A 21,763-nucleotide genomic window follows, 5' to 3' on the forward strand; every position below is an offset into this window, starting at 1 on the left:
AGAAATCGGTCTATGAGAGGGTGTTAAAACCCAATTGGTTGAACAGAAGTAAATGTTTACAACAGCCAAGTAGAACACAGCTGGGTGCCAAAGTCCCGCCCCTCCTGCCCTAGTCTGCTTTCTATTGCTGTGATAAAAACCAGGGCCAACAGTAACTGGGGAAGGAAAGGGATGGTTTGGCTTACTGTTCATTTCATAGTCACTTACTGAGGGAAGTCAGGGCAGGAACTCGACAGGAAGCAGAGGTAAGAACTGCTGCTTACCTGCTTGAGTTTTAATGCAACCCGGGCCCACTTGCTCAAGGATGGCACCACACACCGTGGGCCGGGCCCTCCCATATTCATCGTTAATCAAGAAAATGTGCACACACTTGAACAGGGGCCGGTCTGATAGAGGCCGTTTCTCAGTTGAGGCTCCCTCTTCACAGATGACTCTAGCTTGTGTCAAATTGACAAAAAGCCAAACAACCTTCTTATTTTATACTAAGGAACAATGTTTAAGGAAATACTCTAAACTGAAAACATATATTTGACAATATTTATTATATCATTATTTAGAGGGACTCAGAAACTTGAAACCATTATATAGATTCACAATGAAATAAAGTCAACTATTGTAGAGCCCTTCTTCAGCTGGCTGTTGAAATCTCTACAGAAAAAAAATAGCATGGAAATGTTCAAACCAAATTAGGGAAGGAAGCATAGAACCAAATTTCTCTGTTTATTCCAAATATCTGGATGGGCACATCTGTGTGAACCTATGTATAATAATGGAAGGAAAAAGCATTATTAATGGAATAATAAGAATGCTGATGATCCATATTTTGATTTTTTTATGTTATTAGCAAATTTTTATTATAGAGATACTCAGTTTTTCTCTCATTCAATACAGGCTGTTTATTTGTGCAGCTTAGTTTGTTCATATTACATAAACTAGTCCATATGGTGGCCTGAATGCCCATCTTATCATGGAATCAGTACTAAACTACCTTGTCTTATAACATTTCCTAGTTTGCCCTTGAATTTCCTGGACACCAGAGAAATCCAGATTCTTGCTAGATTTAGCCTTTGTGTCTTGGCCTCTCGTATGTGCTCTTTTCTCTTCTCTGGTCCAAATGATTTATTTGCAGCTAGAGTTGATTTGCTTTCAATGTTGTACGTTTTAGACAATGGACCATGCTTGGGATACAGAAAACCAAACCAGCCCTACAGATGGATATCCTACAAACAGGCAAGTCAAATGTGTGCTTTAGGTAATGCTTTTGCTCATGTATCATGAGCTGCTTTGTTCTCTTTTTTATCTTGGCCTATTCTCCCTGACCCCTTATTCTTTCTCCTAGGTGTCTGATCGAGCAGAGTACCTGGGCTCCTGTCTTTTGCATAAAGGATATAAGTCATCACAGGATCAATTCGTTGGAATCTTTGCTCAAAATAGGCCAGAGGTACCATGGTGATTCTAACTAATTGAACTGACATCCCCCAGTACAGCATTCTGCCCCTTGCTGATGATTTATCAAAGCCATTTAAAGATTTCATAATGCTTATTCTTCTAGTCTAAACAAGCTGGTCTTCCGAACCTCCTTAAATCCCCACTGAGTGGCTAATAGTCCCTAGTCTGCGTGGTTGGACTTGCATTTCCTACTTTAGTGTGTTTCATTTTAAGTTACTAATTTCCACAGGAGGAAAATAAAAACATTATGAGGGGATGGCTACATAAAATCTTGAAGGTGTTGAAGAATGGGATGAATCAGTGTTAGAACTAGAATTTGTACTTGACCTGGTAAACCAGGGCATCTATGGCTACTGAGTCTGGCCATCACTATCTTTCCACAGTGAGCTGGAAGCAGATGCTACACACTAAGATGTTTGGAAATAATCTTATTCCCAGGTTCCAATAAAGTCACTAAGGCTCAAAATCCTCAGGAAGAGACTTTGTGGGACTCACGTATTTGCTAAAAGCCATTGCTTTAGTCAGATTTTTAAATTAGTCCTGAAAAGTACTGTGGAGCCCAGTTTGGGAACTTTAGTAAGAACAAGTGACCTTGCTTTAGTTTAGGATGTGAACATCAAACCTGGTGTATCAGTCTCCCAGGATTACCAGAGTAAAAGGTGAGAGTAAGGAACGACGTTTGAGCATCTCCCATTGCTATTGCAGGTTGCTTTCTTCTCATTATGTTCTCACTCTGTCTTTTCTCTGTGCACCTGCATCGCTGGGCAACTTCTTCATCTCTGGACTATGACCATATTTTTATGTCCATATTTAACTTCACAGCTGCATTGAGGGTTAGGGTTTCAACATGAACTTGGGAGGAAAGGGTGGGACTACAAGTCAACCTGGTCTTCCAGTTATGACCAATGTTCAGAACATAACGGGACTCTTGTGACATGCTTCATGATTGTGTGTGGATATAGTGACATGTTTTTTTGTTGGTTCATTTCCACTGTATTTAGATGTAGTTTTTCCCTCCATGTCCAAAACCCAATCCTAACATTCCTTTGAAGTTCTGTCCTCCATCTTCCCTAGCTTCCCCCAGATAATCATGACTCCCCAACTCTGGAAAGTGGTCTCTGCCTCCCATAGTATCCATAATGCTTTCCATGTCTTTTATGGGTGAAATGACCACTCTCTTCTTTTGTGTGCTGATCTACCTTGTGTTTATTTTTGTGCATATCTTAACTTGTTTATTTAAATTTTCCTTATAGCCCGGCACCATTGCACACACCTGTAATCCCAGCACTGGGGGAGGCAGAGGCAGGCAGATCTCTGAGTTCAAGGCCAGCCTGGTCTACAAAGCGAGTCCAGGACAGCCAAGGCTACACAGAGAAACCCTGTCTCGAAAACCAACAAATGTCTCTTGTAGCAGGATCAGTGACAGTCCCTATGGCCATTCCCAAGGGTTTAGAAAACAAAAAACAAAAAACCATAAACACACCAGATGAGCATTTGTTAGTTGAATGTCTGAATCAATGCTCTTCGAAGTCAACTTGTAGTACTTAACTTGAATTTTTTTTCTGCAGTGGGTCATCTCTGAGCTAGCCTGTTACACATATTCAATGGTAGCTGTCCCCCTGTATGATACATTGGGAGCAGAAGCCATCATATATGTTATCAACAGAGGTAACACTTTGCTATCACATTATAATTTTATTCTTTCTTAATGCTGAATAATTCTTCAGTTTGGCTTTTTTTCTCTCTCTTTTTTTATTTTTCTGACAGTATAGTACTTAGGATATCATTTACATAGAAACCATAATAGTCCTATGAGACAGGTATGCTTATATAAGAAGCTCAGCAAAATTAAGATGGCACAGGACAATAACAAGTTTAGAGGCAAGACTCTTTTAAACATGGGATAAAACTCTGCTTGCCCCAGACTTGCCTAAGTCCCAACTCCAAGTACAGGGTTTATTCCTTTGAAAGCTGACGTCAGTATATCTAAGCAATTTGTGCCAGTATGCATGTAAATGCAAAGAAGGAAACTGCCATTGTTAGAGAAACAAAGCCAAGCAGAACCGGCAAGCAGCATCCCTTTCACACATCCAATGGAGTACTTTTTTCTCTGCATTGGTAGGCAGAGTAGATTCATTTTAATACAGACACTACTGAAATATTCTATTTGTGATGACAAGAATCAGAAAATGATGACATTTAGAATCATAAAATGTCTGCCTACTAAAGACTCCATTTGCATTCGACTTTGTCATCTGTTCCCTGCTCTGCAAAACATATCACGAAAACACCCCAGTACACAATATTTAAATGAGTTTTCTTAAACAAAAGAATTTATGTAGTTATAGAAACTGAAATGTGTCAGCAACATTAAAAAAAATAAAAGGGCTTGTAGTTAATTTTTAAATTAATCTTAGTTAAATTCATTATTTTTCTTTTTCCTTTTTATAATCAATAGAGCATTTCAGCTTGAATTATCCAAATCTTATTTACAGATCTGATATCACCAGGGACCTCCTGGCTTTGATGTTTAACCCCTCCTCTCCACTTTTTTTTTTTTTTTTTTTTTTTGCAAAGTAGTAATGTTTTTAACAGGAAAAGTTGTGACTTCTGGCTCGGTTTCTGCTTTTAGCTGATATCGCAGTGATCATCTGTGATACACCCCAAAAGGCAACAATGCTAATAGAAAATGTGGAAAAGGGCCTTACCCCAGGCCTTAAGACAGTTATCCTCATGGACCCCTTCGATGATGAACTGACAAAAAGAGGAGAGAAGTGCGGCATTGAGATGTTGTCCCTGTGCGATGCTGAGGTGAGCCAACAATAGCTCACAGTTAGCTGATTGACCAGTCTGAGCAGCTTACTGGCCACCCACACAAAAGCACAGGGCTGTGGTTGTCCAAGAGTAGCATACAAGACATACATCAGACTCACAGGCCTTACGAACATTTTCTTCAAGACAACAACAAAACTCATACAGCGGTGGACAGCTTTCCTTGGCTAGCTGTACCCTTCTCAGTATAGAAGGTATGGATAAAGAGAACTCAAGGATGCTCATGAGTCTGGCCCCTGATGTGGGTTGCCTGGGTTCACATTCTAGTTCTTCATCTGTCAAAAGGGACAGCTCTCCCTTGCTATAAATGGAGGATTAAAATGGTTCTAATCTCACAGATGTTAGCAAGAGTTAGATGGATTTGTGTGTGTGTGTGTGTGTGTGTGTGTGTGTGTGTGTGAATTGCTAAGAAAAGTGTCTAGCATAGCATAAATCCTGGTATGTTCATGATTTATATCATCCAAGAAAGGTTTAATTATGGTCTTAGATGTCTGGGCCTTAAGAGAATGATGAGAAGTGTAGCAATTTGAGATGCACCTTCTTTAGGTTAACATTCTTGAGATACTTTCAGTTTTTCTGGTGCTTCCATTGTACATCAACACTGGCTTATAGGCTCAGTCCAGGTTGGAAACTGGGAGGTTCAGAACATGGAAAGGGAGAGCTGAATTTAAATCTGTCCGTCCTCAACAAAACTCTTTTTCTTGGTCTCCTGTCTATTCAGAATATAGGCAAAGAGAACTTCAAAAAACCAGTGGTAAGTGTCCTTCTTGAATCTGAGTTTTGTACTAGTCCTCTCCGCTCACAGCAGACTCACACCTTTGTACTTCTTCTCCAGCCTCCAAATCCAGAAGACCTAAGCGTCATCTGTTTCACCAGTGGAACTACAGGTCAGTGTCTGTGAGACCTTGACAGAGCTCCCAGGGAGCTAACAAACAAGGCTGAGACCAAGAGCATACCTGCCCACTAGTCCTGTCCTCAAGTGCTTACAACCAAGGCATTTATGAATGAATTCCCAGCTAGAAAAACAGTAGCATAACGTAATAGATTCCTTTGAATACACGTGTTAGTATTTCCATTGTGTGGATTTCAGAAGTCTTAAAGATGATAGCAAAATGTCAACTTTTCCCTCTACCTCTCCACTGTTTCAATTAGGCATACCACTAGAATCATAGAACCATACAGTTGGGATGGTTTAAGAGATTTACCACTGGGGTATTTTCATTCAGTCATGGTAACTCAGTGATGGTTCTCCACAGATGGTTGCATCCTTACTCAACATTTAGTAGAAGGTTTAATTGTATTTACTGTGGACCGTTCCAATATACCTGCTTTATAAAGTTTATAGCGATATTGTTGGGAGATCTTAGGTATAAATTCTTAAACATGTAAACAGCACAAGAAGGGTTTATTTGTCATTTTCTTTTTGAGTATTGTCACCTGAGATTCTGTCTGTGCTGTAAGTATAAGAGGTCAATAATACAGTAAGTGGTAGGAGACCTGGGGAATTAACCATTCCTAAGCCAGAGGCATCTATGTCTACACAAAGCTACAGTCAAGAGGACAAACTTTTGTCTCCAGAACAGAGCCAAATTGAATTTAACATCTTTGAAGGTCAAAGGTTACCAGTAAGCCACCCTAAGGATCTTTCTCTTCACCTCTGCTTTCCTACAGGTGACCCCAAAGGAGCTATGCTAACCCATCAAAATGTTGTTTCAAACATGTCTGCTTTTCTCAAATTGCTGGAGGTCAGTGGTCAGTTAAGAAAGAGGCCCTCACTAAAATGTAAATTGCCTATAAGACTTTTAATTATGGAATTTAGATGGAGCAGAGGGAGGAAAACATGGTGAAAAGTCCTTTATGTTTTCTCATCACTGTGACAAGATAGCTGACATAAGTCTCTTAATGGGGGAAAGGTTTATTTTGGCTTAAGGTTTGTGGAGTTACAGTCCATCTTGGTGTCAGGCAGCTTCCTTTGCAACTGGGATTCTTCATACCTTGGTGGAGCAAGAATCTGCAGACAGGAAGTGGGGCTGGAATATAATACTTCAAGACCCGCCTCAAGCTACCCCCTTCCTCCAATGAGTCTCTGCCTCCTAAAAGGTCTATAACTTTAAGAAACAGTAGTACTAGAGAATACCAAGTGTTTAAGGACATGAGCCTACAGGGACCTTTGAAAGGAAACCACAACAGTACCTAAGGATGGAAAACAGTCTTTAGAGCTACATGCCAAGCCTGCCTCTTAGAATCCCTCCAAGTCCCTCTATTCCATAGAGTTCAAAGCACTTAATGATTACAGACTATACCATGTCATGGAATACCTTGAGTACAGGGATATGCTTACCTGTTCATTTAATGAAGAATCTTAAAATGGTAGTTTTACATTTTAACCTCAATCCATTGTTGCTTCTTTGTTCCTTCATCTACAGCCTATCTTCCATCCCACTCCTGAGGATGTGAGCATATCCTACCTTCCCTTGGCCCATATGTTTGAGAGGGTTGTTCAGGTGAGTGTCCTGTGTACCTAGCAGGTAGGAAAGGGGGTTCCAGAGTTGCTGGTCCCACATTTATTCAAAAGCCAGAAGTTCAGGACATTCCTAGCCCTTCTCTATGGAATTAAGCACAGACATGCCATCAGATCCTACGAGTCCTGACTCACTATGGTCTATTTCATAAGTCTGCTTGCCTAAGGAGGTTAATATTTGCTTCTGACTTCACAGGATGCATACAGTCTATCTTCTTTTAATCCTGAGTTGACTTACCAGACATGTGTCTTCTTTCTTACTTCTTTTTGGATAGAATTTTGAGAGGATCTAGGCTTAAAGAAAAAGGTGTTCATAGGAAGACAGGCAGGGAACATTTGATCCAGATCAGGGCCCAGCTATTTTCATACCTGTTAGGAGGCAGGCACAGTGTGCTTCCCTTCTGGGAGTGGACTCCAAAATTTCCAGTCATTCTGAAGCTGATTTGAAAACAAAAGAAACACTGATTTTTCAAACCCTCAGGTTCTATGGTAGGGATGGCTTTTCACTCCTTTTGTGCTGAGCATTCACCCTGTATACAACTGGTTGTTCTGCAAAATGCCACACTGATTCTAATAAAACTTTACATAGACTTTAGCATCTCTCACACTGGAATGGTCTTAACTGAAGACATGTTTTTCTATTTTAACTTGCTGTAGTTTTTCTTAGAGCCACAGAGGAGTGTTTCTTATGAAGGATGATAGCTTAGACTGATACACAGAACTGTCAGGGCAGGACCCACAGTGTCACAGTCTGTTATCTCTCTTGTTACCTTCGCCACATCCTTTATTGGGGGGAGCCTCTCAGAGACCTACCTGAGTACCTGTGTTGGTCAGAAGCAGGTGTTACGCAGAGGAAAGTGCCTATGGGTTTCAGCTTACTTTCTCAGTTCCATCAGAGACAAGCCCTGCCTACAGTGATCCATGGCTCTGAGCCTTGTCTTTCATCTTGTTTCAGGCTGTCATATTTTCCTGTGGAGGCAAAGTTGGGTTCTTCCAAGGAGATATCCGGTTGCTGCCTGATGACATGAAGGTTTTGAAACCCACAGTATTTCCCACAGTGCCTCGACTCCTTAACAGGGTCTATGATAAGGTATGAGCCTTGCTTTTGTTGGGATTATACTGAGAAGGCTCTGAGGGACTGTATCATGACAAGAATTCATTTCAGCCCTATCCAAGCCTCAGTGAGTATCTATGTAAGCTACGTCATGACTGTAACTGTGAGAAGCCATAAGAAATGTCCTCTTTTTCTGGATTATATGGCTGATCTGAGGAAGAGCCACACTCAGATTTGGGGGACCACCTCAGTTTTTAACCAGTATCCTGCAAAGTTCTTTCTCTGATTTGTATGTGCTGGTAATGTAACTTTGCTGAGGTAACAGAGAGAGGTAAATGTTCCATATATGTCATGTACTTAACAATAGTAAGCCATGCTTTGCTTGTTCCCAGAACTTTGATGAGGAGGAGGTAGAGCTAAGAAGGAAAAGGGATCAGAATAAACTATCACACAGCGATTTTGGCTGTAGTGAGCACTGCCCACTGGGGTTGCAAACTGCTGGTTTTCCCAATTCCCACTCCCCTGTTTCTTTTAAACTCCCTAGCTGACCTTGTGCAATAGAGACCTGACAAATGTTGTTATTCTCTCCCTAATTTACCCCTCACGGGTGTAATGAATTTATGTCCTAGCAATCCTCAAAAGTGGCCAGTGGTGATTTTTTCATTACTATGAACTCATTATCTTTACATTTGTATTTTCCCATCCATTTTTATGTGTGCCCATCAAACTCTCATGTGTGCTTCTGACATGATCCTAGTAGTCTATGATGGATTTCGTCTTTCTGATATCTTAAGTTCAAATCACCCAAGCTTTAGATTGGCTAGTATCTGCAACTGTCCATTAACAGCTGGGATTTGAACACAGGCAATAGTGTCTGCTATTCCATAGCCCTGGAGTCTCAGGAAGAGATACCATTATTGATGTGCATTGGGCGTTACCACTCAGATTCTGACATTGGCTTTCAGTCTCACCAGAGGCCAAACTGAGCTGTAGGAAGAGTGGACAGTATTCTAGAACACAGGTGAAGTATGGACATTGGAAACCATGTTAACATTCTCCCAGTTCCTCATCAGTCTGTGGAATCATTAGATTGAGTTGTTATGTTTTTTTGTGTTATTGAACTTTTCTATTTTTGGGAGAAAGTATTTAAAAATATTAATTACTAATAAATAATTTGAACCTGGAGCTTATTTCATAAAATGGAAATTTTATTAGGTGAATTTCTGGTCATAGCTTTTTGTCAGTGACTGGTTAGGAGAGCTAGTCATGTGATTGTTAAAGGTAAGAGTTTGTGATTAAGAGAGCTATCAGGCCATGCTGCCATGATGTAGGCAGCATTTAGTGTCCCTCAGAATCAGATGGTGAGACGGAGGGTGAACAGCCCTGGCTGTCTCCAGGCCTGTAAATGGAAGCACATGACAGGAGAGAACTGGAAAGAGCTCTAATGTCCCCGAGTGCAACATCTAGTACAGAGAGGTCCTGAAGGTTGGAGTTCAGGGTTTAGGCTTTAATTTTGAAAATAAAGAGGTTCCCGTGGACTGTCTATGGAGATGTTTTTCTCATAGGAGTATGGTTGGTAGATTGTGGTTATGATGCCACGATCATGATAATCAGGAAAATAACATGAGCTGGGAAAACTGATATTAAGTGTTTAAGTTCAAAGGGGAAAAACGATGTCATTAAGGATTTCTGTTCAAGTTCGTATGATGTTGGCTAAAGGACTTTTGTTGTAAAGATGGTCATTTTCCAGGTTTGGAGGATGTGAAAATGTCATTAAGGCAGAGGAAAGGAAGAGGTGGTACTAATTTTTAAAAGAAAGATTTCTCAACTTTTCGCTGGACCATTAAATCAAAAGCCACAGGGCAATCACGTCCATGGAATGATTTCCTATCTGATTTTTAGACCACTGGTGGCCACGTTTTAAATTTGCTTATCTCAGTTATCAAAGTTGTTTCTGTGAGGTTTGGGGCTCTGCATTATGTGGTAATTTCACTTGTTTCAGGGTGTGGGCATATCTCTGTGGGCTTGTCCTCAGTAAGCCAGCCAGTTCATGAGTTGTGAGATGCTTTCTTATGAAGCAAGGAGATACCGTCTTGGCTACTACTAAATGGCCTTGTGAGGCATCTATAGTTTCCATCAAGAGGCCTTATCACCCTCCAGGTACAAAATGAAGCCAAGACACCCTTGAAGAAGTTCTTGTTGAACCTCGCTATCATCAGCAAATTCAATGAAGTGAAAAATGGCATCATTCGGCGGGACAGTCTGTGGGACAACCTCGTCTTTTCAAAGATCCAAGTACGTTGACTAGATCTTAGACACCAGGGCTGTGACACTTAGTACCCTCCTCCTCTCCATTCAGATGCCAGTGATACCCTGACTGGAGATCTTTGCAGAGCATCTCTGCCCACACCTTTTGCTCTGTACTCTTTTCCTTCCAGTGTATGTGTGCGTTTGGGCGGAGGTGGTGGTGGGGAAGCATGTGACATGGTGTATGTGTAGGGTTTAAAGGACAACTTCAGGTATCAGTCTCACCTCCTGCCTTGTCTGAGACAGGGTCTCTCCTGTTCCAGGCTGCACACACTAGGCTACTAGCTGGCCTATCAGCTTCTTGGGATCTCTTGTTTTCACCTCCGATCTCTTCACAGAAGAGAGTTGGGTTTAGAGTGGTGGCACTGCATCTGGCTTTATCTGGGTTCTGAGTGTCTGGACTCTGGTCTTCACACTTGCACAGCAGATGCCTTACCCACTAAGTCACCTCCCAAGCCCCACTGTCACCTTTGAGATGACTCTTGTGAAACTTTGCACCAAAGAGAAAGCATAAAGCAGATTGGATGTAGGTGTTAGCACTCTGTACTGTTGTCTTAGTATGTTCTGCTAAGTTTGTAAGTGATATAAATTAAGAACTTAAACAACAACAACAAGCCTGCACGTTCTCCCAGGAATGGACGGTGGTGATGCTAGACATGGCATTTTAAGTGAGTGCCAGGCTGTAGTGTAAGTGCTTGCAAGTCAAGTAAGTAGGTTGGACAGCTGGGCATGTGATTTCACCCATTTCACAGAAGAGAAAAATGAAGAACAGAGGCTCAGCAGCTCTTTTTGTTTCTACCAAACAGGGCAGCCTGGGTGGGAAGGTTCGCCTCATGATCACTGGAGCCGCCCCCATCTCCACTCCAGTCCTGACATTCTTCCGGGCTGCAATGGGATGTTGGGTAAGATTTCACATTTACATCAATGGAGTATTTAAATAAAAATAAAATTGTAAATGAAAAGCACTAAAGAGAAGGTCACCCTAAATCTTAGATAAAACACCTGACCTGACCCTTCATGCCTCTAGTCACTGAAGTTAGTTAGCATCATTTAATGGTTTCACAACAGCTTATTGAAAGCACTCAAATAATGAGTCACTATGGATAGACACTTCCGCCCACACGGCACAGAAGATGAGTGGCAGTCAGAGGACAATTTAAGAATTTTAGTTCTCTTCTTTCACCAAGAATGGAATTTAGATCCTCAGGTTTGGAAATAAGTGCCTTTACCCATCTTACCTATTACACGTTAATGTACATCGCCAAACTTCCAGGCCAGGTCTTTTATACACATTCAGGAAATACTTAAAGGACCGTTCCCTATATACTCGCCAATGATAAGTTTTTCAGCCAGTTAATTGCCACTAAACAAAATACTTCATTCCATCTTGTTTCTTTTATTAATACTGTCTTAGTTAGGGTTTCATTGCTGTGAAGAGAGACCATGACCAAGGTAACTCATAAAAAGAAAATAAAAAACATTTATTTGGGGCAGACTTACGGTTTCTGAGGTTTAGTCCATTATCATGGCAGGAAACATGGAGGCATCGAAGCAGACATGATGCTGGAGTTGCTGATCTTGATCTGCAGGTGGGAGAAGACTGTGTACCACACTGGGAGTAGCTTGGGCATAGGAGAGCCACCGTGACACACTTCTTCCAACAAGGCCACACTTCCAAATAGTGTCACATCCAAACACCTGAGTGTGGGGTCCATACCTATTCAAACCACCACAAACGGCAAACTTCACTCTTCACTGCCACTTGTATTTCCTCCATGAATTACTTTATGGCTTCCTCACAGAAAGAAGACAAAGGGTGATTTTGTTCCCTTGCATATTGCTAAGAATTCTTCATATACTTAAGATTAATCTCCACTGTGCTAGACATTATTTCCTGGTCTATCATTTTCATTTGCCTTGCTTGTAGCTATATAAAGACTGATTCAATATGTAGGCCAATTGGTACAAGTTTTCTGTTGTGGCTTTTAATTGCTGAGACAGGTCTTTTTTTTTTTTTTTCCTTTAAAATTTGTTGTTGTTGCTTTTTTGTTCAAATAAAAACTTTTATTTTATGCATATGGGTGCTTTGCCACATGCATGCCTGTTGCCCTCAGAGGCTGGCTGTCAGATCCCCTGAGACTGGATCTACAGATGGTTTTTGAATGCTGAGAATTGAACCTATATCTTCTGGAAGAGTGGCCGGAAGATCTTAACTTCCAAGCCATCACTCTAGCTCCTTTAAGCCTTTCTTTTTGTTTTTTGTTTGTTTGTTTGTTTGTTTGTTTGTTTGTTTTGGAGACAGGGTTTCTCTGTGTAGCCTTGGCTGTCCTGGACTCCTGCCTCAGTCTCCCCACGTGCTGGGATTACAGACATGTGCCACTGAACCCAGTTTCCTACAAACCTTTCTAATCCCTGACATCTTAAGACTGTCTTTGCCCATATTTTCTGGTAGTTTTATGGACTTACGATTTTTTTCACTTATGCCTTATCTGTAATGTACTGATCTGGCTGTGAATATTTTCTCTCCTGTACCAAATGGGTACCAAGTTTGCTGATCCACCTAACCATGTGTCAGAAACAAAATGGAAGACAGATAGAGGCTCAGCCTTACAGAGACTGTTCCACATACATGTACCCATTATTAGAAGGGACTGGTCCCAGTCAGTGGCAGGTCTTTGGGGTTTGGAAGCTGTTATCCTCTTGGCCTTCTTAGTACGTTTCTTTCCCTCAGCCTCAAAGATTATTAGAAAGTTCTGTTTCCAACTCCTTCCCTGAAACATCTCCCAGTGTCTTTACTTCTATCATCCCTGCCAGTTCCAGGCCACACCTCTGACTGCAACAGTCTATCAATGTGCTTCCTGCCACCAGTCTTTCTTTGGTCAAGGTTATCTTCTCTATATGAGGGTTAGCAACTATAGTACTAACTACCCCTACTGCCTGCCTTATAGTTGAACTTTTACTGGAACTCAGCTAAACCCATTCATTTATACATGGTCTGTGGCTGCTTTTATGTCACACTGGCAGAGTTAAGCTGTTGACAGAGAGACCAGTTGTTTTACAAAGCTGAGAATATTTAGTCTTGCCTGTGTAGAAAGTTTGCCAGGCCTTGGTCTTTATCAAAGCGGGAACTCTTCTTAAGAAGCACACCACTGTGTTCTTATTTCCTTCAGAGGTGCTCAATTGCCAGGGTTAAGTCCAATGGCTACTGGGTTGTGTATCACTTAGCGAATAATTTGCATTCCCCACCTACTTGACAAGGCCACTTTTTTTTTTTTAATGTAGGTTTCTGTACTTTGGTGTTTCTGAATGCTTTTGTTTTGTAATGAGCCCTCAGTTGTGGAGAACTAGCAGCTGGGTATGCTTTCAAGGTTTTCCAAAGCGATTTTTGTTTTTCTATCTTGGCCATAAGGCATGGCCAGTCATACTTTATCTTAAGTCTTAAAGTTCTTCTTTGTATTCCCAGGTGTTTGAAGCTTATGGCCAAACAGAATGCACAGCTGGATGTTCAATTACTTCACCTGGGGACTGGACAGCAGGTAGCTTTTCCACCTGCTGGTTGGGAGAAGGCTTCTAACTGAGCCATGGTTTAGGGATTTAGATAATTTTGGTGTTCTGGATGAATGTGTTCAATGGTAAAGGCAGGTCCTGTTTTCATTCTTAGAGTCAGTTCCATAAACATCTTAGAAACATGCTTGTTTTATGGTTGCTCAGCTCAGAATGTCTGGTATGTTCTAGGCCATGTTGGGACTCCAGTGGCTTGCAATTTTGTCAAGCTAGAAGATGTGGCTGACATGAACTACTTTTCAGTAAACAACGAAGGCGAGGTGGGTAGATTATGCCCGGCACTCAGCTAATCATAGCGGTGAGGCTCAGTTCAAAACCTAAAGCTATGGTCTGGTTTGGGTTTGACTCCTCAACTTTTAGGAAGGAATATAAGATCAGTGAGCTAGCTGCACTTTCCTCCAGTGGGGACTAGGAGTCTCCACACTGCAGAGGAAACCATCAAGTGAATTTGGTCTGAAAGATGTTTTATAAGGTACAAATAACAGCCATTTCTACTGTCTCCCCGTTTTATTGCCTGGTACACAGATCTGCATCAAAGGCAACAATGTATTTAAAGGCTACCTAAAAGACCCAGAGAAGACTCAGGAAGCATTGGACAAGGATGGCTGGCTTCACACTGGGGACATCGGCCGCTGGCTTCCAGTGGGTATCTCTCCTTCACTTACACGAGTGTCTGCTGTGGGACAGGGCAGAAGGATCTACCTGTTACAAGAGGGATAGGAATATGAGCTTAATCAGCTGAGGCAGCTGCAGGGAAATGGGTCTGCAGCCTCTTTTTGCACTGTTTCCTCTAAGTATAAAGAGAGAAGAGTACTAATTGAAAGACCCTAGTTTGGGAGTTGGGAGATGTGTTCTAGTCTAGGCTGGAGCACTCTCATGATTTTGGCCACAATGTTACAAAGACACCAGGATGTATTTCTTGCCAAATATAATATATACCACAGGTAGTGGTACTGATGTGTCTAGGCACAAACCAAAGGAGATGCTTTAAAGTTAGATCTTCTTAGACCTCAGAGTTCACATGGTTTCCTTGCAGTTGAATAAGACTAGCTCAGGGAAACATTAAATGACTACTCCAGGAAAGAGGTGGATAAGTGTATATTCTTTTCAATATTTTTCTTTTCTTCCTACTTTTCACAGGTTTTTTTTTTTTTTTTTTTTTTTTTTTTTTTTTTTGAGACAGGGTTTTCCTGTGTAGCTCTGGCTGTCCTGGACTCACTCTGTAGACCAGTCTGGCCTCCAACTCATAGAGATCCATCTGCCTCTACCTCCGGAGTGCTGGGATTAATGGCGTTCACCACCACTGCCTGGCTTTTCCTACTTTTCTAAAGGTAGAAATTGTTTGACAGCTTCATGTACCTACAACTTTTCCTAATGTGAAGTTTTATTGGGAATGAGAAAGAACAAAGGAGTGTTTCTTTGTAATTAACACATGGAGATATATTAAGAGAAAGGATATCTCCAAGTCATGTGTTTGCATAGGCTAATGCCTGCCTCTCAAGGACTCTGTGGAGACGCAGACTGTTCTATAGGTTGGCTTGCTGAAGAACAATTGGTAGTATTTGTTGAAAATCTTATCAGTTTTTCTAAGAGAAGAAACAGTAGCATGGGTTGTGATGGAGACTTGAAAGCTGTAATGGGATTTTTCCAAGGGTTTCCTTCTTCAGAGGTTTTCTTCACCTACTGTGTGTTAGGGGATTGGGGCTGTAACCACCTCTTCAAACTCTTTTCTTGCTCATTATTCAAGATTTAAGAGATTCTGAGTGCTTGATCATGGATTTCCAAGAACACTGTCCTTATGATGTACTTTTATCAACTGGGTGTAACAGTCTGTTTAATCAGTGTTCCCTGCACTAAGTAGGATGCAGGCAATAGCTATGACTCCCCTTCCATGGGTGAGAAAAGGCTGCTCATTACTGACCACTTTCAGTCTGAATTGAGTCTAACTCATTGATTAGTTCAGGAGAGAGCCCTACTTATGGTGTGTTTATGTGGATTGTGTTTGCTCCTTGTCCCAATTCTACAACTCAAATCCCTAAGATGAACTCCTTAGGGAAATGAAGGAGCAAATGACCTGTGATGGTGGTCAGTGCCCTGCTTCTGTCCTAACAAGCCCAATTACTAGCTGGCTTGATTAGTAGCATGCAGATGTTTTAGCCTGCTCCTGGATTTAACAGGAAGTAAACACAGCAGGGAAAGCTACATCATTCATTATTTTAAGAAAAAGATAACCCCTCCCATCTTTCAGAGTTTTTGGGATGGGGTAGTTGGAGATACATTAGAAATGGAGAGCTGCAGAATGTCTTCACTGAATGAGGCAGCCATTTGCATAACCTAGCAGGCCTGTGGGACTTTCCCTGAGGCTTGCTGGTTGGCCTTCCATAGACAGGCTTTTTGGAAGCCATTTCTACTTTCTGCAAAGCCAAGAAAGATAAACAACAGACTCAGAAATCTCCAGAGAAACTGGTTTAAATAAGGATAACACCTATGGCCTTCCTACTGATTCCATCTCCAAGGCTTCAAAACACTGATGATGCTTTTGTCTGCTTCATACAGAATGGAACTCTGAAAATCATTGACCGCAAGAAGAATATTTTCAAGTTGGCACAAGGAGAATACATTGCTCCAGAGAAGATAGAAAATGTTTATACCAGAAGCAGACCAGTATTGCAAGTTTTTGTCCATGGGGAGAGCTTACGGGTAACACACCAGTTTCAGGGATGGCCTATGTTGGTTCTCATAGCCATAAGACACTTGTGAAGGTGGGCTCAGATAAGATACTCCAGCTTACAAAACTAACTATAAAACTACATTCTTAATCATAAACATGCAGGGAATCATTTGTTGAAGTTATTGACACACTATTTAAAGGAAGTAGCTTTGATTTCACATGACTGTGCTTGGGACTCTTCACATCCATTCTGAGTAGCTTCCCTGACCCCAAACTGTCCTTTAGGGGGTTGGGTATGGCGAATTTCAACATGGATCAGATAGGGATTCTTTAAGCTTAGTGACAACTGCTGCTTTTTGAGGAATCAGGTTTGGATAGGACACCTTTGCAGTAAGTGCTGAGTGGGTCACTGTATGGTGAGGAAAACTTAGTACCAAATCAGTCTGGAGGTCTGATCTATTAAAACAACCTGCTTACTCCCCACAGTCGTTCCTGATAGGAGTGGTGGTTCCTGACCCAGATTCGCTTCCCTCATTTGCAGCCAAGATTGGGGTAAAGGGATCCTTTGAAGAACTGTGCCAAAACCAAGTAAGCATGGCTCATAAAGTTCCCCAACTAAGCATGGCCAGAAACATTGCATGTGTCCTCATGGCCTGCTGTGGCAGAGGAGGCCCTTCCAGCTGTGGCATCTCTGGGTTTTCTGAACCTCCTCTATGCAGGGACACTATTCCTGCACCTGTGATTGGTAACTGAACCCTAAATGGACTTACTAGTTTTATTAGACTGAAAAATAGAATTTAGAGTTTAAAACACAAAATCCTGGCTTTTTAAAAGCAGTAATATGCTGCTTGTGAGAGCAAATGGAAGAGAACAAAAAAAAAAAAAAAAAGCCTTTTACACAGAACCTGTAAGCTTTGGGTTTACCTTTCCTTTTCCTTGTTTCCTTTGGTAAATGCAAAGTAAATAATATGCTTCAATATCCTTTTTGTATCTCAATTTTATTCAAATCTTTTAGGCATTTTGAGCTGGTTCTTGCATGGCTTCCCTTCTCAGACACACATGGTTTAAATGATGTTTTGTGTTTTAGCGTGTAAAGGAAGCCATTTTGGAAGACTTGCAGAAAATTGGGAAGGAAGGTGGCCTGAAATCCTTTGAGCAGGTCTGTACTGCTGATGTCATCCTGGTCCCTCAAATACCACTAGTTTTATTTAAAGCTCCCACCTATACTGGTTTCAAAACATTAACTTCCAAGGAACTAATTTTAGATTTACCAAACAATGGCACACAGCTTATAGTTAGTTATGCATTTCACCCACTCTGCTGTCCATTATTCATTCTTTTTACTTTGTTTATGCAAATGTCAAGTACAGCTCAGTTGGTAGAGTGCTTGCCCAGCATGCATGGGTTCAATCAATCTCCAGGGTCACATAAACCGGATGTGGTGGGACACACCTGTAATCTCAGCTCTGGGCAGGTGGTGTGGGGGAGGAGGATCGGAAGTTCAAGATCAGGCCTAGCTATCTAGCAAGTTTGAGGTCAGCCTGGGCTACAGAAGACCTTCTCAGAATGGACATGGGTCTGTGTCTTTACAGTCCCACTGTATCAGCTTTTTTCATGAGGTGACATGAACTATGCAGTTTATCATTCTGCAGACAAGATGCCAACAGTCAAGTCAACATGTGCTCACCTTCCAGGTCAAAAGCATCTTTGTTCACCCAGAGCCATTCTCCATAGAAAATGGGCTTTTGACACCGACACTGAAAGCAAAACGAGTGGAGCTCGCCAAATTCTTCCAGATCCAAATCAAGAACCTTTATGAGAGTATCCATGAGTAGGGTAAGGTACTTTCTGCTGAGGGGTTCCAAGAAGCCTGCTTACCTACCATGTGCTGCCTTGTCAAAGCATGGATTAAAAACCACCCCTCTTGTCTTTTCCTCATACCTGTTATCTACTGAACTGTCAAACAGTAGGTACTTACAAAGTGAGACTCTGACCCAGAAGAAAAGCCCACTTCTCCCAGCTTAGACTTGGCTAACATTTTTGAACTTAGGGCTACTTTCTCAACATGCTGTTCTTCAGGGTCTCAGTTTGTGTTCAGTGCCACTTCCTCATGATTGTCATGCCAGTGTCATTTTGATTACTGATCACTAGTTCTAGGGTTAGGGGGATTCCCTAGGTAGGTGCCCTTTGGTTTATAAAAACCCCCAATTGCTGGCTGCTCGGCACTTCCTGAGGCCTCCAATACAGTGGTACCTTCTCAAGCTTCCTAACATTGTGTACACTTTCTCAGGCTGAGGTGAGCCCCAACCACTATTTCGTTGCTACTTCATAACTGTTATATTAATGCTATGAATCATAATGTAAAAAAATTCTGGTATGTAGGATATCTGATATGTGACCCCAAAGGGGTCATGAACCACAAGTTGGGAATCACTGTTCTAACGGATTAAGAGATTTTAAAGTTATAATTCATGTTTTTCAGTTATTCCAAGAAACCACTAATTTGAGTTTTAACCTGTCACCCTTAGTAGGTGTCATATTTATGAGAGAAACGACATACTTGTGTGTACACCAGTTTATTAATTGAAGGAACAAGCTCAAGTGTGACAAAGCATTGCTTAAGTTCTCTAGTTAGACTTTTGAGTTGGAAATACTGAAACATAGCAGATAATGTGTCACAAGAGAATGTTGCTCTAAAGGGTTGTCTGCAGTGGCAGTTTTTGACACTGTCTGTTCCCTACAGTTTGCTGAACTAGCTGTGGGGAAGAAATGGAAACTTCTGTCCAGTGAACTTTTTTCAGTCAATGAAGCAAGCACTGAACTACTCTCCCACACCGGGAACAAAGCTCTGTGGGCAAGCATGATGCCTGCACTGCAGGCCTGTCTTCTGGGAGGGAAGTTCTGGATCTTTCTCCCTGGACTCCAGTCCCTGCAGTATCTTACTGCCAGATAGCATGTGGTGCCTCTACTTGTAAATGTCAAATCTTTGAAATAAACTATTACAGATATTTATTTTGTGCCTGCTGTCTTGTGGTCTGTGATGCAGAATCATGTAGAAGAATCATGTAGAAAACTCAGGTGGTTTTTTAAAATTTTGGTTGTACACTAGAATTATTTGATTTGAAAATGATGACTAGACATTTCTCTGGGGTCCCTGAGTTATATCACCTTTTAGCTAGGTGTGGTGACACATACCCACAACCACAAATTCAGGAAGCTAAGGCAAGAGTGCTGCCTTGGTGCAGGTCTCGGGCTAGTTTGGGTTACATATTGAGAATCTGTCTCAACATTAAATGAACACTGCCTGGGATTGTTACTAGGTCCTTGGACAATTGTAGCATCCAACAAACTTGGGGAATTTACTGGGGTATGCTGACAGACCATCTTCTTTTACCCTATATACAGTACTGAGCGACAAACCTTTAAGGCAGGACCCCTCTGTTAAGCATGTTCACATTTTTTCCTTCACCTCCTTTTCTTTTAGATAGGGTCTCACTATATCCCTGACTGGCCTGGAGCTTTCTACATAGACCCACCAGCTGAAATTAAAGACGTGTGGCACCAGGCCTGGCTGTTGTACAAAAATATTCATAGTTTTCCATACCCTGAGCTCAGCAAAGCTGAACCAATGTCTGTATCTGACACAAAGAAAGGTAGGGCAGGACTATCTTTTAGGTCGCTTGGTGGTATAGTACCCTCTCACCTCTGACTTCCCTTTCGATATGCTTGTCACTCCAGATGACCTCAATGGCTGCTTCTCTGGTCTTCAAACATGCCAGGCATACCAAAGCATGTGTGCTTGCTGTTTCTGGCTAAAACAGACACTTCCCACAGGTACACGACTTTTCTCCTTATTGTCAACTCCAGACCCACGGTAAAGCCATGCTTACCTCACTTCTGAGTCCCCAAGTGCCTACTCTTATCTACTAGAGGCCTGGTGGCCTAGAAACCTGAAGTTCCCTGAACGTAAGAATTAAGGAATGCTTGATAAGTTTATGTAAGTCCAGGGAAGCTGACTTTTTCCTGTAGCTCTACTTACCTGTTTAAGCAAGCTCACCTTTAAGCTTAGATCCTACTATTTGCACAAGCTTCAGGTTTTGATATTAAATGTAAGCAGTGTCTAGTGATTTTCACTAGAGGTAAAGCAGTAAAGTCTACCTACCAATAACAGGGCTCATACACTGAACTGAGTATGTCATGTCTTAAGACTCATTTTCTAGATGCCAAGTCTGTACATGGTTAACAGGGCAGTGTTTTCATAAGGATATAAGATAAACCTTTTTACTCAGAGAAAAACAACAAAAGAAACAAAAATACTTTCAGGTAAAACTATAATTTCTACACAACATCCATTGACTTTTATTGGATTTGACAAAATCTGCATTATTAAAAGTAACAAAATTTGAATTTATATTGAATCTGACAAGTTGTATAGTCTCTAGAATCTTGTGAAAGAAATGTCAACTGAGGAAGAAACAGAATAACCACATGCAGATGCTCCTGGCCAAGGGGAACTAGACCTGCAGGTGAAGTCAGGTGTGCAGCACACAGGAATCCTACAGAAAGTACAATTTGCTCAGTTGGCTGGAACAGCTTTCCTTCAGTAGGAAGAAATGGAAAGAGGTCAGGAATTCAGAGGCATATGCAGAATGGCTTCCGTTTCAAAATGGCAAGAAAAATATTTAAATTATGGCACTAAGGCATCTTTGAGGAAAAGAATACCTTAAGCAGAGTAGCTCGTTGCATAATTCTTAGGTAATATGTGTGAATTTTCAAGTAATGAAGACTTAATGGCCTCACTTTAACAGTGGCTATCTGGTCTTCTTCTCGCCTTCTGGGGCTGGTTCTGATTCGCCATCACAGGGACACTTTTCCACACAGTTTCTAGGAAACCACCCTCTTATTCTTGATGTACCTGAGGGAGAAAGTGACGCTACAGTGAAACAGGCAGGCAGGACCAGTTGACATTACTTGGAGCAAGTTCTACTGCTTCAAATGAAGAAAAGCTTAGATAGACTGTTGTTCCTTCATTAGTTTTCAACACAGGTCAGGGGAAAACATGGTTTCCAAATGTTTCTACCAAGCTAGAAAATACATACTTGTCCAATCGCCTCAACTGGGAAAGGAGCAAGTGTGGTTTAGATGGTGCATGACTGGAGCTGGAATTACTTGATATAGGTGATTCTATCATACCATTTCAGGATGTTCCAAGAATGACCTTACCGAAGCCTTTTTCCATTTCCTTAACTCTTTTTCTTCTTGATTTTTGAGAGAGTTTTGAACCTTTGCTACTCCTGAGTACTGGGATTACAGTCATGTAGTCCCAGGATATGAATTTCTATACCAAAATTACCTAAGCTGTCAC

At 41.4% G+C, this 21,763-nt stretch overlaps 2 protein-coding genes across 8 annotated transcripts in view; one reads left to right on the forward strand and one right to left on the reverse strand.

The window, feature by feature from the left end:
* The window catches only part of Acsl5 (acyl-CoA synthetase long chain family member 5), a 48,445-nt gene extending 29,035 nt beyond the window's left edge, over positions 1-19,410 (forward strand). For all 3 annotated transcript variants that reach the window (XM_055630000.1, XM_055629999.1, XM_055629998.1), the window contains 19 exons: positions 1,166-1,230; positions 1,340-1,441; positions 3,018-3,117; positions 4,082-4,260; positions 5,003-5,035; positions 5,117-5,168; positions 5,953-6,026; positions 6,708-6,785; positions 7,758-7,892; positions 10,017-10,151; positions 10,970-11,065; positions 13,627-13,699; positions 13,899-13,987; positions 14,253-14,369; positions 16,284-16,427; positions 16,885-16,986; positions 17,486-17,557; positions 18,093-18,234; positions 19,142-19,410. In XM_055630000.1, the coding sequence (XP_055485975.1) occupies positions 1,166-1,230; positions 1,340-1,441; positions 3,018-3,117; positions 4,082-4,260; positions 5,003-5,035; positions 5,117-5,168; positions 5,953-6,026; positions 6,708-6,785; positions 7,758-7,892; positions 10,017-10,151; positions 10,970-11,065; positions 13,627-13,699; positions 13,899-13,987; positions 14,253-14,369; positions 16,284-16,427; positions 16,885-16,986; positions 17,486-17,557; positions 18,093-18,233 (1,787 nt within the window). In that variant the 3' untranslated portion in view covers position 18,234; positions 19,142-19,410. The remainder of the gene's footprint in view (positions 1-1,165; positions 1,231-1,339; positions 1,442-3,017; positions 3,118-4,081; positions 4,261-5,002; positions 5,036-5,116; positions 5,169-5,952; positions 6,027-6,707; positions 6,786-7,757; positions 7,893-10,016; positions 10,152-10,969; positions 11,066-13,626; positions 13,700-13,898; positions 13,988-14,252; positions 14,370-16,283; positions 16,428-16,884; positions 16,987-17,485; positions 17,558-18,092; positions 18,235-19,141) is intronic.
* A 1,302-nt stretch (positions 19,411-20,712) lies between these two features.
* The window catches only part of Zdhhc6 (zinc finger DHHC-type palmitoyltransferase 6), a 21,611-nt gene continuing 20,560 nt past the window's right edge, over positions 20,713-21,763 (reverse strand). For 4 of the 5 annotated variants that reach the window (XM_055591696.1, XM_055591697.1, XM_055591695.1 and 1 more), the window contains one exon: positions 20,713-21,313. In XM_055591696.1, the coding sequence (XP_055447671.1) occupies positions 21,210-21,313 (104 nt within the window). In that variant the 3' untranslated portion in view covers positions 20,713-21,209. The remainder of the gene's footprint in view (positions 21,314-21,763) is intronic. The other variant, XR_008718338.1, reaches the window with a different exon arrangement.

The sequence above is a fragment of the Psammomys obesus genome, unplaced genomic scaffold, assembly GCF_907164565.1.
Source record: "Psammomys obesus unplaced genomic scaffold, mPsaObe1.curated_primary_1811, whole genome shotgun sequence".
Lineage (NCBI taxonomy): Eukaryota > Metazoa > Chordata > Mammalia > Rodentia > Muridae > Psammomys > Psammomys obesus.